At 38.6% G+C, this 17,615-nt stretch overlaps 1 protein-coding gene across 1 annotated transcript; it reads right to left on the reverse strand.

Annotated features, from left to right (window-relative positions):
• Positions 1 to 367: 367 nt before the first annotated feature.
• NMBR (neuromedin B receptor) lies at positions 368 to 17,196 on the reverse strand. Its single transcript, XM_070419268.1, has 3 exons — positions 16,775 to 17,196; positions 1,666 to 2,014; positions 368 to 1,077 (listed from the first exon to the last, which is right to left on the reverse strand). Exons 1-3 carry the CDS (start codon positions 17,194 to 17,196, stop codon positions 676 to 678), a joined length of 1,173 nt encoding a protein of 390 aa, XP_070275369.1. The 3' UTR covers positions 368 to 675.
• Between the last annotated feature and the right edge of the window lie 419 nt (positions 17,197 to 17,615).

Genomic DNA, 17,615 nt, shown 5'->3' on the forward strand with positions numbered 1-17,615 from the left:
GCCACCTTTTGCCTTCAATACTGTGGCGATTCTTCTTGGCATTGACTCCATGAGATGTTGAAAGGTGATGCAAGGAATCTGACACCATGCCTGATGAATAGCACTGTCCAGTTCTGTGAGATTTGATGGTTGTAGAACCAGCTGCCTGGTGGCTCTTTTAACTTCATCCCAAAAATGATCAATTGGATTGAGATCTTGTGATTATGAGGGCCACCTAAGCAAGGTAAAGTCTCCCTCATGTTCTTGAAAGCACTCCTGCACAATACGAGCACCGTGGCATGGCGCATTGTCTTGTTGGAAGGAACCATCTCCATTGGGATATGCCATCAACATGATAGGATGAACTTGATCAGCAATGATACTTAGGTATGTTGTGCTATTCAGATGTTTGTAATGATCTGGCCCTCTAGCAACTTCAGTCTGAAATTATAGCTCATTTTCCGACAAACGTCAGGTGGTCATAATAATCTGGCCACTCAAGTGTATATTTATGTAATTTAAAGTTCTTTTCAGAGAAAAATGCTAGCTATGTTTGTCTTGCCTTTTCTAAGTCAATAATAAATTGTCTAATGAATTCACTCAGAAATATTAAGAAAGAAAATTGTTTAGTTTTGCTCTGCTCAATAGAAATAAAACAAGTAAGTTATTTCCAGGTAGCAAGCTGCGTGGCCAAAATTACAGTGCCATTTTCTGCTTCATGCTGTGCCCATTTAGCAAAACAGAATTGGTCACTGGGTTCTTAGCATTGCTTTTCAGAGATGTCATACGCACTGCAGAAGAGCTGACTAAGTAGCTGGTTGATCTCTCTGGATAGGACTTCCTCCCACAACAGAGCTGGCTATTGAAATGCCTCCTAAAGCTTTCACTGAGTAGATACAGGGCAAATGGATTGACACAAGAATTGCAAAAGCTCAGAATCCGGGCTACTAAAGTGACAATCATGTGGCCCAGAGATGGATCAATCTTGTTATAGTTGAAAGATCTATACATATAGAGGATGTGATTTGGAAACCAACAGAAGGCAAAGCAGCCTACGAAGACCAGCACAATTTTAGCCAGGCGTTTCCGAGTTTCCATCTGCAAGTACAAGGAAAAGGCCCATTGGTTAAAATGAAAGGGGAGCCAGCCACATCCAAAACTCATGATATAATAGGGATAAACTTATTAGCACATTAACACACCCAAAATACCAAAACTATTTATTTTCCTCAACAATGGGATGATTTCAACAGCCTATTATGGTCACCACACTGTTCCCATTCATTAAATTTTATGGTTTATACAAGACTAGATAATAAAATATTAAGAAATGGCTATGTCTTTATGTGAAAACTGTGATCTTAAAAAAAAAGTCTCTTATTTTAAAATACTTTCCTCTAGCTCAAAGTTATTTTGTTCATTTTAATTATAAACCTCTTCTATTTGTATTAAATAGCAGGACCTTAGTGGGCCTTTTCAGAGCTGGGACATGGCCACATATTAGAGATCCTCCAATGCTCTTCCAGTTCAGGTCAGTGCATGTCCCAGGGCCCTCTGTCTCAGTTATCATACCTCCTGGTATTGAGAACCCATGAAATTGGACACAAAATAGCAGTACTGCAGCTGACCAGGGCACCCCCAACACACACACACACACACACACACACACGCACACACCAAGCTTACCTGTTTTTTGGTATGTTCATTAAATTCTCCAGGAAGATTATGTGCACTTTTAATTAAGGTCTTTGCAATATGATAATAATAAACGCTAATAATAGCAAGGGGTATGAGGAAATACACCAAGAAGATGAGCACTGAATGAATCTTTGGATGTAATTCATCAGTCTGAGGGTAGGGTATGCACGCTGCGAAGCTGCCGTTATCCAAGCTATCAATGCGCACCACTTCCGAAAACACCGCTTCGGGAACAGCCAGCAGCACCGAGACCACCCAGATACCCACGGCCTTCACACAGGTCCACAGCACTGCCCCTGACGTCTGGATGTCCATGGGGTTTACAATGGCTTTGTACCTGGGAAGACAACATGCCGCAAATTACTCTTAAAGGAAGTGAAAAAGGAGGGAGGAGGGGAGGGAGGGAAGAGAAATCTTACCTGCTAAGAGAGAGATGCCAAACTCCATTATGCCCTAGCTGTTTTGTACTGAGATCCCTGGCGTCTCTGTCTGCTTATTCTACTGCTTATTAGCACCGGAGACAAGAAGACAGAGAAAAATATCTGAAACTGTTATTTCCCAAATTGCAGTAATTTGCTTACTGCTTTCACAAGTTTTTTTCTAAATCTACACAATAAGTGTCATTATTTATTGAATACTTTTAATTAAATACTGTTATTTTTGAAAAATCTATTGCTACTATAATTGCTATAATATGCAGTAACCATAAAATGCCCACAAAATATTTATTAAATTCGACCTTGATACACTTCTTTAGCTTATAAACCTGAGTCACCCACTTATTTTCTAAGGATACTAGAGGCCCGGTGCACGACATCGTGCACTGCGGGGGGGGGGGGGGTGTCCCTCAGCCCAGCCTGCACCCTCTTGCAGTTCGGGACCCCTCAGGGGATGTCCGGCTGCCTCAGGGGATGTCCACCTAAGCTGGCAGTCTGACATCCCCCGAGGCATCCTAAGTGCTGCCACGGAGTTGGGAGAGGCTCCCACCACCGCTACTGAGCTTGCCAGCCCAAAGCCTGGCTTCTGGCTGAGTGGTGCTCCCCCTGTGGGAGTGGATTGACCACCAGGGGGTAGCTCTTGCATTGAGCATCTGCCCCCTGGTGGTCAGTGCACATCATAGCGACCAGTCGGACCACCTTTCAGTCAATTTGCATATTAGCTTTTTATTATATAGGATCAGTAAATTTTAGAGACTAATTTAAATGGGGATTTTTTCCCATCATCCATCAGTTATAAGGACTGAGAGAAATGGAATGATATTCTATCTTTAAATTTCAAGTTTATTTAATATGGAGACCTCATGAAGTCCTCTCTCATCCCACCTGCCACCATCATAGTGGTAAAGGGTCCATTCCAGAACATAAAGGCTTCAGCAATCCAAACCCTCTGCAGCTAACTTAGCACATTAGGGCAATTATAATGCAAACAAACCAAAATTGTACGTAAACCTCAAATTATTTATATTTGTCTTTGAAGATATGTTAGGTTAGAGCAGGGATGGGCAAACTTTTTGACTCGAGGGCCACAATGGGTTCTTAAACTGGACCGGAGGGCCGGAACAAAAGCATGGATGGAGTGTTTGTGTGAACTAATATAAATTCAAAGTAAACATCATTACATAAAAGGGTACGGTCTTTTTTTTTTTTTTTTTTTTTAGTTTTATTCATTTCAAACAGGCCAGATCCAGCCAGCAGGCCATAGTTTGCCCACGGCTGGGTTAGAATATACCTACATGGTTAACAAGATACAGATAAAAGTGATTTTGGTCAAACAAATCTGCAGTGTTATTGTATCTCTGATAACCACTGGAAAATCACTTAAGGTCTTTTCCTTTCCTCTATGGAATGGGGATAAAAACATCTCCCTCAAAATTTTATGATTAGAAAAAAATGTACAGAGTACCTGTTACAGTGCCTGGCAATTAGCAGATATTAACCATGTGATGACCCTGTGCCTTCTCCTTATTTACATTTGATTTAGTCTGATGTTCTAAAAATTCAAAATATTTCAAGCTGGATAACAATCATTTAAGGCCTCCTTCCGGTTCTGTGAGGATGCTTTCTATTTCCCCCAGGAGAGGAAGAGCGCCCTCAGCCTCAATCCCACTCTGAGGAAGCCTCTTTCTCCTTTGGGGCTTGAATCCGAGTGTCATCCCCAGACCCTCAATAGAAAGAAGCTCATTTGCATTTTGATCTGGAGGATCTTCCCATGTGAAATAGGAAGCATAGAAATTAAAGGAGAACAACAGCAAAGGGCCTCAACACCAAATTAAGTAAAATAGCATGAGTCATGCATTTTGCCCAGACTTCACACATAGTATCTTATTACTATTCTGTTTACTTGTACATTCTTCTTAAGAAACTTAATTACAATCAGTAACTAGAATGAGCTATTTTTTCTGCTTTTTAAATTTTTTATCAGATTGATAACATTCAAAGAGGTTTATTTGCTTGTTTTTAAACTCAGAGAGCACTAAGAGTACTATAAAGAAAAATAGAAGTCCCTTGTAACATACATCTCAGACCTGGCTCCTATGTTAAAACAAATTTCACATCATTCCATGTATATAGGAAATATAATTCTGCCACTGTCTCCGGATCAAATATTATAGATATTAGCTCTTGATATCCCATTGTGTAATTGAAGATTTTCTCCCTGCAACCTCTATTTCCCCCATTCCCAGTTTCCTGATTTAGTAAGTTATATTGTTTATACTAGTAAATGGTCAATAGATTATTATGACTGCCTAGGTAAGTAGTATATTATATCATTCACTGCCTACGTAAGTAGTATATTATGACATTCTCTTTCTTATATGCATGTCTGATTTTCCTAGAGTTGCTAGTTAATAATTTTTTTCATTTGTATGATTTTCCATTAACCTGAATTTAATCCTTTTCTAAATGCCATTTCATCAACTTCCTGGAGTCCCAGTGATTGAATCTCAAATATTCTTCTTTCTTAATTTTTTACTTTATCAAACTCATCTCTATCTTCTTTGGGGTTTTATGTTCTAAGCTGTCTTATTAGCTTTAGCTTACTTCCTTTCTTCTAGATTGTTTATTATATTTTTAATTTTTTAATTTTTATTGTTGAAAGTATTACATATGTCTCCTTTTTTTCTCCCATTGACCCCTTATAGCCCAAATTCTAGAAGTTCTTTCTAGTTTTCCAGTTATTATATGGCTATGGAAATAATACAGAAAATGTTTCATTTTCTTTTCCTTCTAGAATAGTTTCAAGTTTGTTTTGTTGTTATTTAGTTTCTTTATTCTAGAACAACTCCTCAAAAGTTAAATATTTATTGCCTGACAATTCATATTTAAGATCAAAGTAAGAAAAGGCTGATTAAAATTCTTTTGTACGTGGAAGAATAGGGAAAGACAGAAATATGGGGCAGGAGGGGGGTGCTGTTGATCACTACAAATACACTAGTTAACTAGACTTTCTTTTTAGATTGTTAGAAAGAACAAAGAATATTCTGAATTTTCCTTTATGGTTTTTTTTTGTTGTTGTTGTTGTTGTTAATCCTCACCCCTCACCCTAGGATATTTTTCCATTGATTTTTAGGGAGAGTGGAAGAGAGAGGAGACATAGATGTGATAGAAACACATGATTTTAAAAGAGAGGAGTCAGCAACTGAGGTATGTGTCCTTGACCAGAATTGAACCCAGGGCCCTTCTGTCCGTAGGCCAACACTCTATCCACTGAGCCAAACCAGCTAGGGCTTTCATGATTTTAAAAGGGAGGAAAAGGTCACTTCCCTACTCTCACCTCTACCCCATAGCAAAGCACATTTGCAGAAGCACTACAATCATTAAGGATGATGGGAAAAGTTCAAATAGGAATAAAAGTATTGACTCTCCCTTCCTGATAAGATTGTCATGGTAAAGCTAGCAACACATCCAGAGTTTTTGGTGGAGAAGGAGTACCTAGTGGGAGTCAGGACACACGTTTTCAATAGGATGATTCTTAGCCACCTCCTGCAAGATAGGGAAAATAGATCCCATGGATCTTCTACTAAATGATACACATTTGATCAAAAAGGGTATTGCCCTCGCTGGTTTGCTCAGTGGTTAGAGTGTCAACCTGTGGACTGAAGTTTCCCAGGTATAATTCTGGTCAAGGGCCCGTCAGGTTGTGTTTGAGAGGCAACCAGTCATGGTGTCTCTCTCACATTTATGTTTTTCTCTCTGTGTCTCCCCCCCCCCTTCTCTCTCTAATAAAAAAAAATCAATGGAAAAAATACCTCAGGTGAGGATTAACAACAAAAAAGAATATTCCAAATTTTATAAAGCAAGAAATTATAGTTGAAGACACAGATTACTGAAGGGTCATTATTACTACTAAACCAGAGTTTATAACTGTCAAATAATGTTATACACTAACCAATACTTCATGTGCATTTTTTAAAGTAAAAACACATCGTGCAAATTAATATGAACATATTTAATCATACTTCCTTTAAATATTTATGAAAATGTAGGAATGAAATAGTCCCTCAGTATTCTCTCTCATTGAATTTAGTAGCATAATAGTATGCATAAAAAGTGAGTGTGTTTTTTCATGCAGATAGTCTTAGAAAGATATCTTTAACTGGAAACTAATCAATCGAAATTCATATAAAGATGACATAATAATCATTCACATATTAAATACCAGTAAATATATATGCTTCTTTATTGATGCCTGTTTTGAATATTGCTTATTATATTTGTATACAGTCTTAATTGAATCTAAAGAGGTAATTAAATTAAATCATATTACCCAATATATAATGAAAATTAGATCATTTTAGCTCATATACTAGTAAAGTTATCAAGACATCTAAAAATCTCCATCTTTAAATGTCTGCAAAGCTTTCCAGTTATACCACCCATAGTTTCTTTTTTTATACCAAACTTATTTATCAGACAAAGTCCAACAAAGTCCAAGGTGAACTATCTGACAAGTAGAGGATTTCATGGAAACAAAAGAAAGAATTTCAAAAAGGCCCAGCCAGCATGGCTTAGTGACTGAGTGCTGACCTATGAACCAAGAGGTCACCGTTAGATTCCCAGTCAGGGCTCATGCCCGGATTGTGGGCTCGATCCCCTGTGGCAGGGCATGCAGGAGGCAGCTGATCAATTATTCTTTCTTCTCATTGATGTTTTTTATCTCTCTCCCTCTCCCTTCCTCTCTGAAATAAAAAAAATATATATATTTTAAAACGACTTTCAAAAAGCAGTATAGACCTCTGTGTCAAATACTCTAAAAGTAGACAAAAATCTTCTTGAAACAAGAGCCTGTGTCCTGCTCTCTGCTGTTATCTGTAATGTGTAACACAGTGCCTGACCCATAGTAGATTCTCAATGAATCTTTACTGAACTAATGTAGAAACATGGCAACAAGGAGATGATTTTATTAAGAGCAGTTTTGGTAGAGTGGGGTGGTAGTTGCTGGCTATTAGGTTGCTGTGAGTATGGAAGTGAGAAATAGGAACAGTCTAGTCTACTGATGCCCAAGCTGGATCAATCTCCAGAACCACCTAGAGCACTGAAAAGAGAGTATTATTACATTCCTCCCAGACTTACTAGTAAAGCAATGAAGCATAGTAACATTCATCCCAGGTAAAAACTGTTGTTTAAATTTTAACCCTGCTATCCTGGCTTCTATACACACTTGCTTTAACAATAGGGTAGTTACCTCAGTTTCCAGATTGAGACCTGGAAACTCACATAAATCACCCCACTTTGTTGCCAGCCCACATCACAGAGGTTATTCTTCTGTGCCTGAGAACCAGAACCACAAAAGATTGCTTCCCGTTGACTCAGTGGCTCCAGGAACTGAGACTGTAGAGATGACCTTTAGAGATTATTAACTTTGCTCAATTCTGCTTCTGTCCAATCTGCTTTCACAAGATAGCCCCACATTCCAACGTCTAGCAGGATGTGGTTTTTACCTTTATAAACTCGCTACTGTAGTCACTCGGGACTGCGAGATTTGGAGAGCTAATGCCCCTCTTAGCCGCCGGCTTTTGAATAAATGATTCCTTAATTTGACTTCTTGAGGCATCCTTTGTGCTATTCATGGGGTACATTACAACATTAGCACAGAGTGTCTAGCCTGCAAATGGAGAAATTCTGCATTTTATAAGATTTTCAAGTGATTCTCACTATAAACCAAGTTTAGAAACCACCTCTCCGGAAGACTGACTGTGGCAGTGAGCATCTCTCCACAGGCTCCCTGTGATGCGTACACACATTCAGCATCTGTGAGGAACAGAAACCTAGCAGAAGTTCAGTGTTTGAGAATCAGATGCCTTCACAGTGTGTCATATCATGTTTTAAGAGTATTGATAACTTTTAGAAGTAATACTTATTCTGAACGAAATTACTAAATTTATCATTTAAAAATATCTAAGCATATTCATACAATAGAATGGCTAAAATTATAAACAACATATTAAAAACAATGTAATATATGGATGTCACTTGGGAAAAGATGAGAAATACCTTTCTCATTACAGAGGGGTCAGCAATTCTAATTGTTCTTTACCAGGGGGAAAAATCACTTTGTTCTTAATTCGTTAAAATGTGTGACTTAAATGACACAAATGTTTGATAAGAAAGAGAATGATAATGACAACTTATGTTGATGAAGGCAATGATTGGAACTAGCCAGTCTATGATTATAAAGGAATTGAGAAAAGGCTATAGATGCTGAAGAGATTATCATCATTAATTGTACAAGAGAACCATTTTGCTCTCCACTTCAGTGCCTATATTCTGATAATTAACTGCATGTGTGAATAAATACTGACTTGAATTAGTGAGTCATTTGTCATCTTGACTCATAGGTGACGTGGAAGTAGTTACACAGCAACCCACAGCTCAAAAATGCTTTCACATTATTTCCCTTGCTAAAATAGTCCTGTGCTGCTAAACTGACTAGTGTGCTCATTTTACAGAAAAGCTTATCAAGACTAAGGGATTACATGATGCTTAAACGATTACAGAGCCAGTAGCATAAAACTTAGAATTCACTCACATGTTGCGATTATAGATTTGATGTTTTCAACTATAGCATATTACAGAGAATACAACTGAAGCATTAAATGCTTTATCTACCAATTTTTAGACATTTCATCTGCTATCTTCATAAAGTCAATGGTATTTTTAACTGCAAAGACTTAACTTATATCTGTAATAATGCTTTCTTAATGGATCATGTTTATAGTAGAGAAACTAAGCCTCAACAGTATCAGCAAGCACTGTTTCATATTCTTTTATTCATCTCTTAAAACTGCATTTTCATAGATTCTATATAAATGTCTATAATCATTTGTAGGTTGTACTTTTATAATCTAAATCTGGTTCCAAATGAGATGCTAAATGTCTCATTCTCTCTTAAAATGTGGTTCTTTTTCAAAAATCAATTTGAATTCAACCACATTTAATAAAATTTTAATTTTTTAAATATTCCCTCCAAAATTTCACAAATAATAACTGTGAAGAAGGAGGTCTACATTGAAAGTTTTAAAATATTCTTAATGAAAATCTGTACAAGAAAAAAAATTAAAACTCAAGGGAGTCAAGGGAAGTGCTAGGGAGAAGTGAAGGTTTAGTGTTTATTTCTCCTCCCCATGAGACCTAGGAGTAACTGGAAATAGAAGATACTGCCAAGAGCCTTAATAAATCAGTAGTGTTCATAGGAGTAGGGTATGGACTAATAACATTTAATATTTTATATCAATAATTAAAACAATAAGTTAAGATAGCTCATTAAGTTTGAAGCAAGCAAAATTAAGTTGGATCATCACTTTGGAGCATAAAAATGAAAATAACCTTGATCATATGGAAACGAATGGTAATAAAGAAACAAAGAACAACAAACAATAAAAAATAAATGGATGTTGCCCTAGCCAGTTTGGCTCAGTGGATAGAGCGTTGGCCCATGGACTAAAGGGTCCTGGTTTTGATTCCAGTCAAGGGTAAGTACCTTGTTTGCAGGTTCCCTGGCCCTAGTTGGGGTGTGTGCAGGAGGCAACCAATCAATGAGTCTCTCTCACATCAATGTTTCTCGCTGTCTCTCCCTCTCCCTTCCACTCTCTCTAAAAATCAGTGGAAAATTATTCTCAGAGTGAGCATTAACAAAAATTAAAAATAAATTAAAAATAAAAGGATGTCTAATGAAAACATGGGCCCTTTGGTACAGAAAATTAATAAACTTTGGAAATACCAGATTGTCAGTGAATTGGGGATGTGGGTCAGGTTCTCCAAAGAGCTGAAAGTAATCTGGTTACATACACTATGACCTACAACCTACACAAGACCTTGGAAATTGGTGAGTCCTCCTGAGAAATCTGCATTTGAAAGGGCCAAGGTAAGTTATTTTGAGTTTTGAAAAACACCAATAGGAACTGTACTGCCCGTGACAACTAACAAGAAGGAAAACGTTGAACTTGACTGTCTGACTTTATGGCTCAGCCGGAACAGATGTCAAATGCATTACTACCAGCAAAAGACTGAGAGGGGCATCTTAGAGGGTCGTTTTTCCCACTGAGAAGTGTACAAATAGAGCCAGCATAAGTTATTAAATGAGAGACTTGTCTGAGATGTGGTGGCAAGCACTGGAGCACTGGGCTGAGCATATGGCTGCCTCACCAGTTATCAGTGTCCCTTGTTCTCTTTGTGTCACTGTTTGCTCAATGCTCAGAGAGGAGGTAACAGGGTCCCATCTTAGGACCCTTAGCTAGACAGTTGAAGACATTATTTTTATTTTGCAAATAAATAAAATACTTATTTGTGGGCATGTCTTTAGTGCCATTTTATCATTTTCTCCAACTTGAACATTTGGACATAATAGAGTCAGAACTAGCACCCTGATGCCATAAGCCCCAGACTGGTGCGTTCTCTCTGTATTTATATAGTGTGTCCCAAAGGTTTTCGATCAAGGTGGATGAATAATCTTTAAAACCTAGATAGCAATATATAAATAATAGCAATAGTGTGAGTGTTATAAGGACTATACAGCACCTAATTTAATGTGTGAATTAGAAGGGAAAAGAAAATAAGCTAGAAGTATTTGAGACTAATGAATAAAATATATCTGATTATTGGAGGCAAAAATAACAACTTTTAGCTAATGAGAAACCATATAAATTCAAATTAACTAATAAATTAAGTGCAGATTACAATTCATCCTGTTTCTATGGTCATGTAAAAACAACAACTGGGCACTTGTTATGCAAAACAAATTTTCCTTTTGAATTGGCAGCTAGAAAGCTCTCAGACAAACGTACTGTAGGACTCACATTGCCTGAAAGTATGGATCACTTTCTGTTTTTCAACTTTTATTTCCCTATACCTGGTTTTCCTCCATTTTTTATACTCATTGTACTATATTTGTACCTTTATCTATTAGATGCCTTAAATTCTTTTGAAACAAGTTGAAAATAAGTAAGTTATCATGATACCTTGTAATTACCTAGTTATTAATAACAGGAAAAAAGCAAAAAGAAATAACCCTCTCCCACCATTGAGACAGGGAAGGCATGTTCCCTGCAAAACACTGGGGGGAAGGAGGGGACTGGATAAAGGAAAGATAGCTGCCTGTCCAGAAAAGTTTGGGTGACTAGGGAAGCTGAGGTCTGTCAGTCACACCTGCGAGCAGAGGTCATTGGCCAGATGGGCATGGCCACTGCAAATCCATGAAGAGCTGGGATGCACTCCTACACAAAGGAGGCCGCTTTCTTAGTGCCCCTTGTGTGTTGCACTTGACTCCTGGCTTGTGAGGCTCTTTTGCTCCTGCTCCCTTGCATTGTGTGTGGACCCAGCTCCAATATGGAAAGGAAACAACAGTTTTGCTGTTAGCTTTACTGAAACTCGAGCTACATTTCTATGACTGGACTGAGGGAAATGAGGTATAATTCCCTGAAAATAAAGCTTTCTACCATATCTTATTCTCTCATGGGGCCTCTGGAAATGCTTCTTACAGTGGTACTCCAAGAACCCACCTCCCACTAGCAACGGGAGAAGAAGAGGCACTTCTTTCTCTGATAACAATCACTTTGGAAACTTGGGTTATTGGTAGGGTGAGTGTGGATTACTGCCTTAGGTATGTATGGCCAGCCCAAACTCCTCAAAAGAGCTTTAGAAGCACACTCTGAGCCAATCTCAGCATACTGCCCCAGGCTATGCACCAAAAAAAAAAAAAAAAAAACAAAAGCCAGCAATTCAGTCAACACCTGAGCTTCTGTGAGGAGCTTTGGTGAGAAACCAGCAAACAGATAATGGCACTCCCTTTCACCTCTGGACAAAGACTGATAAAAAAGCTTCCCAAAGCCTCCGGAGTGTTAGACAGAGGGCCGCATTTGATCTGTTTCAATATTTTAACAAATAATTGTAGAAAAGGAAATATATGTTTGCACTGATATAAATGCAAATAATGTTAATGATTCAAGGGTTCATACCTAAGCATGAGTTCAGTTATGGAATTAAGTATGTTTATCCTATACTGAGGCAGGGCTGCCTCGAAAAGACTGTCAAACTACAGCCGGAAGGCCGGGGAGGGTGGGGGGGCAGAGAAGGGGGGTAAGAGATCAACTGAAGGACTTGTATGCATGCATATAAGCATAACCAATGGACATAAGACACTGGGGGGTAGGGGAGACCAGGGGATTGTCAAGGGCAAGGGAAAAAAGGAGACATATGTAATACCCTTTGTAATACTTTAAACAATAAAACAATTAAAAAATATAAATAAATACATACATACATACATACATACATACATAAAACATTTCCTCTAGCCCTAACCGGTTTGGCTCAGTGGATAGAGCGTCGGCCTGCGGACTGAAGGGTCCCAGGTTTGATTCCGGTCAAGGGCATGTACCTTGGTTGCGGGCACATCCCCAGTAGGAGGTGTGCAGGAGGCAGCTGATCAATGTTTCTCTCTCATCGATGTTTCTAACTCTCTATCCCTCTCCCTTCCTCTCTGTGAAAAATCAATAAAATATATTTTTTTAAAAATATGTTTATCCTAACTATCAAACAAAGGCTTGAAATAATACATTAGCACTTTAGTCTGATTAGATGCAACATTATTTTTGTATTCAATCCAACATTGGTTATAGAGTATCAGAAAAATAACATAACCTGAAAGATTAAATTAATATTAAATTCATTTTTATTGTCCTATCGAATTTTAGAATTAAATTTATAAATGCATTTTAGTTAACATTTATATTAAAAAACAGCATAAAAAATTTATTTCTAGTTTTACATTTGTAAGTACACAAAATAATGAAGTTTATACTTTAGAACTAGAAGTCTGTGGGAATTTTTTTTTTTTTTTTTTTTTTTTTTTTTGCTATAAAGGAAAAAGGAGAACTCATTCTTAAAAATTACTTCCATTTAATATATGGGATTTTGGAGGCCAAAATGTCTTTAAGAGTTCAAGAAAGATATCCCGAGTTTAGAATACAGCTACTGTAATAGGCCGAGAAGAAGATTTCTGTCACGTCAATCATAAGCAAAGTGTGGCTTATGGGGTTCCCCCTACCTAGTATCATAGCACACAAGTCTCAACAGTGGGAGAGGGGAGAAAGTGTGTGTGTGTGTGTGTGAAACTGGTAGAAATGACACAATGCAGAATATACTTTTATTAGCTATTTAATGCGAGCAAGTAAAAGAAGTATATTTTTTATATACTAACAAAAGATTCTTCAACATAAAAGTTAAAAGTAAACTGGTAACACCACTATCACCATTTCAGATTATGCACAGCCTTTCCTCCCATTCTGGTTATGCAATGTCTCTGAGGTACATTCCAGTGGACACAACAATCTTTCCTACGGATGAATCAGCTGAAACTCCTCAAAAGAATTTGGGAAGTCGAAGATTAATAACCAGAACTACCACACAGTGTTATCCATACCATGCACATCAAACAAGGTGATTTAGGCCTCAAGGTGGATTCATAAATATTCATTTTTTATTCAGCCTCTGCTATTTGATGATACTGTCATCAATGACATATAATTAACTTTCCGCTTCACATTGGGATATGCTTGCTAAAATCTAATTATCTGTCTGTTTCTTTTTCTCCCTTTATTTAAGCCATCTCATGAGGATAAAATATTTAGTTTGGTTTAACAAACAACTGCATTTGTTGTTTAAAAACTCTAATAACGGCTTTTTTTAAGTGTTCCTATTGCTACAATTACTACTTAATTTTGAATTCAGGGTGTGTTTTTGTAATTGGCAGTTACATTTATTACATTTTTTTCCCATTCTATTGAATCTAATGAATAAGCTTTGGCATTTTTTTTTATCTTGGTGCTATGTTTTAAATGTAATTTTTTAGTCTGTCATTAAATAGAAAAAAATTAGTAATTTCTTTTTCCTGGAGGAAATGTAGTAATGTGCTTACTAGTGAAGACTGCAGGCTTTGAACTGGTTTCAAATACTAGCCTCACTGTGAGATCAGGAGAATGTTGCTTACTTTCAAGCCTTAATTTTCCTTACTTTTCCAATGGTAATGATGATAGTGCCCACTTCATGGTATTGTGAGGATAATACACTCAAACAAAAACACTTAGCACAGTGCTGTGTGCAATTTGTCTTATTCTTATTTCCAAATCCACAAGAAATTAAAATGTTTGGAGAGATAAAGTATGAGGAGATCAGGTACAAATCAACACCTAGATTACTATGTTCTGGAAGAACAACAGAAGTGTACACAACATAAAACAAAACATTTCCAAGCCATTTGCGTGACTTTGAGAATGTAGCGTGTGATTTCACCACCAGTGATTTCAGTTCCTCAGTTTATATTTCCAAAACACACTGAGAGGCAAGAGTAGCTTCTGGACCCAGGAGAAGAGACAACCTACTTTTCTTTATCATTATTATTAAAGGATCCATGCTTTTCTCACAGAGCACACGATTCACATAACAAACTGAAAGTCAGTAAATGTGTGAGGAATAGCATTTTCTCTGACCTTTGTCAGAGCCAATTTATCTGCGTGTCTTCATGACAAGAGAGAAAAACGGTGTGAAATAAATTTAAGCCCTGGATCTTGTTCCAAATATTACCTTTAAAAATGAAGGCATAATGATCGTAATTTTAACTATTGCAATAATAACTGTTAAGTTTTATCTCAATCCTTACCTAGTAATTCTTCAAATTTTCTATTTAAAATGGGTTCCCTCAAGAATGGTAGTTAAAATAAAAAGTCACATTTTAATTATGGAATCCAAAGAAAACTCCAAAAACAAAAGATAATAGAAATCATGTCCATCAAAATGAGATGGATAATTTATCCAAAGGCACATATCTTCATAGAAATGTGGTTTTAGAGAAAATATTACACAAACTAAAAAGCCAACCAAAAGTATTCAGTTTAAAAAGACAATAGCTCTCAAATCGCCACTGAATATTTTCTTCCTTTAATTAAAATTAACTCCTAAAACCAAAGTAATGTAAGGGTATTATTGCAAATACCAGAAAATTTAGATGCATTTACTTTTCATTAGTAGCCTAATATGTAAATTAAAGAGGAGGATGAATACTACCTTAATCATCAGAGTTAAATAGTTTATCTAAATAGCTTAAGTCAACACTCCATCCCCAAGGGAATTGGACTATAGCTTCATGCAAAGATGCCCACTTGAACATCACTCCACATTTGGACATGCCCGTTTTTGCCCCCACTCCCATCCAGCTCATCCCTCCTGTTTAAATGCCCCAAAGGATGGTTATAGAGAACCTGCAGCAGCAGCCCTGGACCCAGGTCCAGCAGGCCTGAGTTCTCCTCCCAGCTCTGCCCAGGAAATTGCTATACAATCCTTGTGCCTCAACATCCTTACCTGGAAAGTGGTCCAGTTGGACTAGCTGATCTGCAAGGTAGAGTAGTGGACACTTCCCACCCTTAAAATATGTGAAAAGGCCCTAACCGGTTTGGCTCAGTGGATAGAGCGTCGGCCTGCTGACTGAAGGGTCCCAGGTTCGATTCCGGTCAAGGGCATGTACCTTGGTTGCGGGCACATCCCCAGTAGCAGGTGTGCAGGAGGCAGCTGATCGATGTTTCTCTCTCATCGATGTTTCTAACTCTCTATCCCTCTCCCTTCCTCTCTATAAAAAATCAATAAAATATATTTTAAAAAATATGTGAAAAGCAGATTTGATGCCAAAGATGCATTTTTACAATACTGTTTTAAAATACAAGTATTTGGTACCTGCCTGTTCGTGAAAAAACAAACAAACAACATATCATTTGACTTGTTGTATTAAAACAAACAAAATGTTAAAGTCATCTGTCAGAAGAACAGTTACTATTCTAGTTGTTTGTGCTTCAAGTAAATAGTATAATTTAGTTGTTAAGTGTAAATGTTTCTCCTTATTTGGAAAAAAGTCAAAATGAAGCATTTCCCCAATATTAAGGAAGACATTCTGACTAAACAGGTTGTTAAGCTACCAAATAAGAAAACTGCACATCTAAGTTTTTAAGCACACAGAGAAAACCTTTACAAGATAGCTACATTGGCCCAGCCAGTGTGGCTCAGTAGTTGAGCATGGACCCATGAACCAAGAGGTCACTGGTTTGATTCCTGATCAGGGCACATGCCCAGGTTTGGGTTTCAGCTAGGTCCCCAGTGGGGGGCATGCATGAGGCAGCCCATTGATGTTTCTCTCTCTCTATCCCTCTCTGTTCCCCTCTCTCTAAAAACCAATAAAACCATAGTTGCTGAAAAACTTGTAAGGTTAAAAAAACAATAGGTAGCTACACTATTGCCCATGTATTCTATAGCTGTCCTATGAAATAGAATAAAAACTCCCAAAGTGTGTGGAAGGGAAGAGGAGGACTCGGATATGCAATTTTAAAACTACTTTCAAACTAATGCAATTTTAGTTCTTTTAAAAGTAATAATTTTCATATTTTTTCAAGCTTCACATCTCAGTCGTCTTTACCTTCTTTTACTCTAATTCCCAGACACACACTCTCCCTCTCCTCTTCCCAGCCTTTCCTTTCTGCCCCACTCTCCTCCCCAGGTGCACTCCCCGCCCCCCTCCACCACTTTTTAGGCCGCCCCACGGATACCTGTTCCCTTACCTGTCGGCGCTGAGGGCGGTGAGCGTGAACACGGACACCCCCACGGAGGTGAGCTGGATGACCGGGATCAGTTTGCAGCCCACCTTCCCGAACATCCACTCGTCAAAGAAGTAGCGCGAGGCATCCACCGGGACGCAGGTGAGCAGCAGCAGCACGTCCCCGGCGACCAGGTTGGAGATGAAGATGTTGGGGGCGCTCCTCATGGCGCTGTTGGTGATGAAGATCTTCACCAGCACGATGTTGCCCAGCAAGCCCACCGTGATGATGAACAGGTAGAGGGACGGGATCACGCAGCGGATCACCAGCTCCGCGGTGGTCCCCGGGGAGGCGGGCAGGAAATCCCCGTCCAACAACCCGGGAAAGAACCCGCTCTGATTCTGGCCGGCGGGCTGGGAGAGGTTGCAGAGAGACTTGGGGGGCATGGTCTTCTTTGCAGGTGCGCGCGCTGGAGTCTTCGTGAGCGCAGGTGCCCTGAAAAGTGGATTTCCGTGACAAGTTTACTGCCTATGGGGGACGCGTCACACTGCGCGTCCCGGAGGGGACGGGCGTGTGAGAAATCTGTCCACACGCTCCTGCGCTTCTAGAAGAGGCACATTGGCTCCGAATTTAAAAAAAAAAAAAAAAAAAGGCAAAGAAATTTGCGTCTTTGTTTCAGTCTCCACTGGAGAAAGGCTCTTTGGTGAGCAGAGATATGTCCCTCTGGGATTACTAAAAGTACCTGCCTGCGGGGTCTGTGGGAGGGGAGGAAGTCATCCTGTCGCTGTCCAGCGAACCGCGGCTGAATCACTGGGAACTAGCATGGGGCGGCTGGTACTCTGCTCATCCCAGGGCTTCGCTCTTG

Source organism: Myotis yumanensis, unplaced genomic scaffold, assembly GCF_028538775.1.
Source record: "Myotis yumanensis isolate MYYU_CA2020_CCGP unplaced genomic scaffold, mMyoYum1.0.hap1 SCAF_6, whole genome shotgun sequence".
NCBI classification, from domain to species: Eukaryota; Metazoa; Chordata; class Mammalia; order Chiroptera; family Vespertilionidae; genus Myotis; species Myotis yumanensis.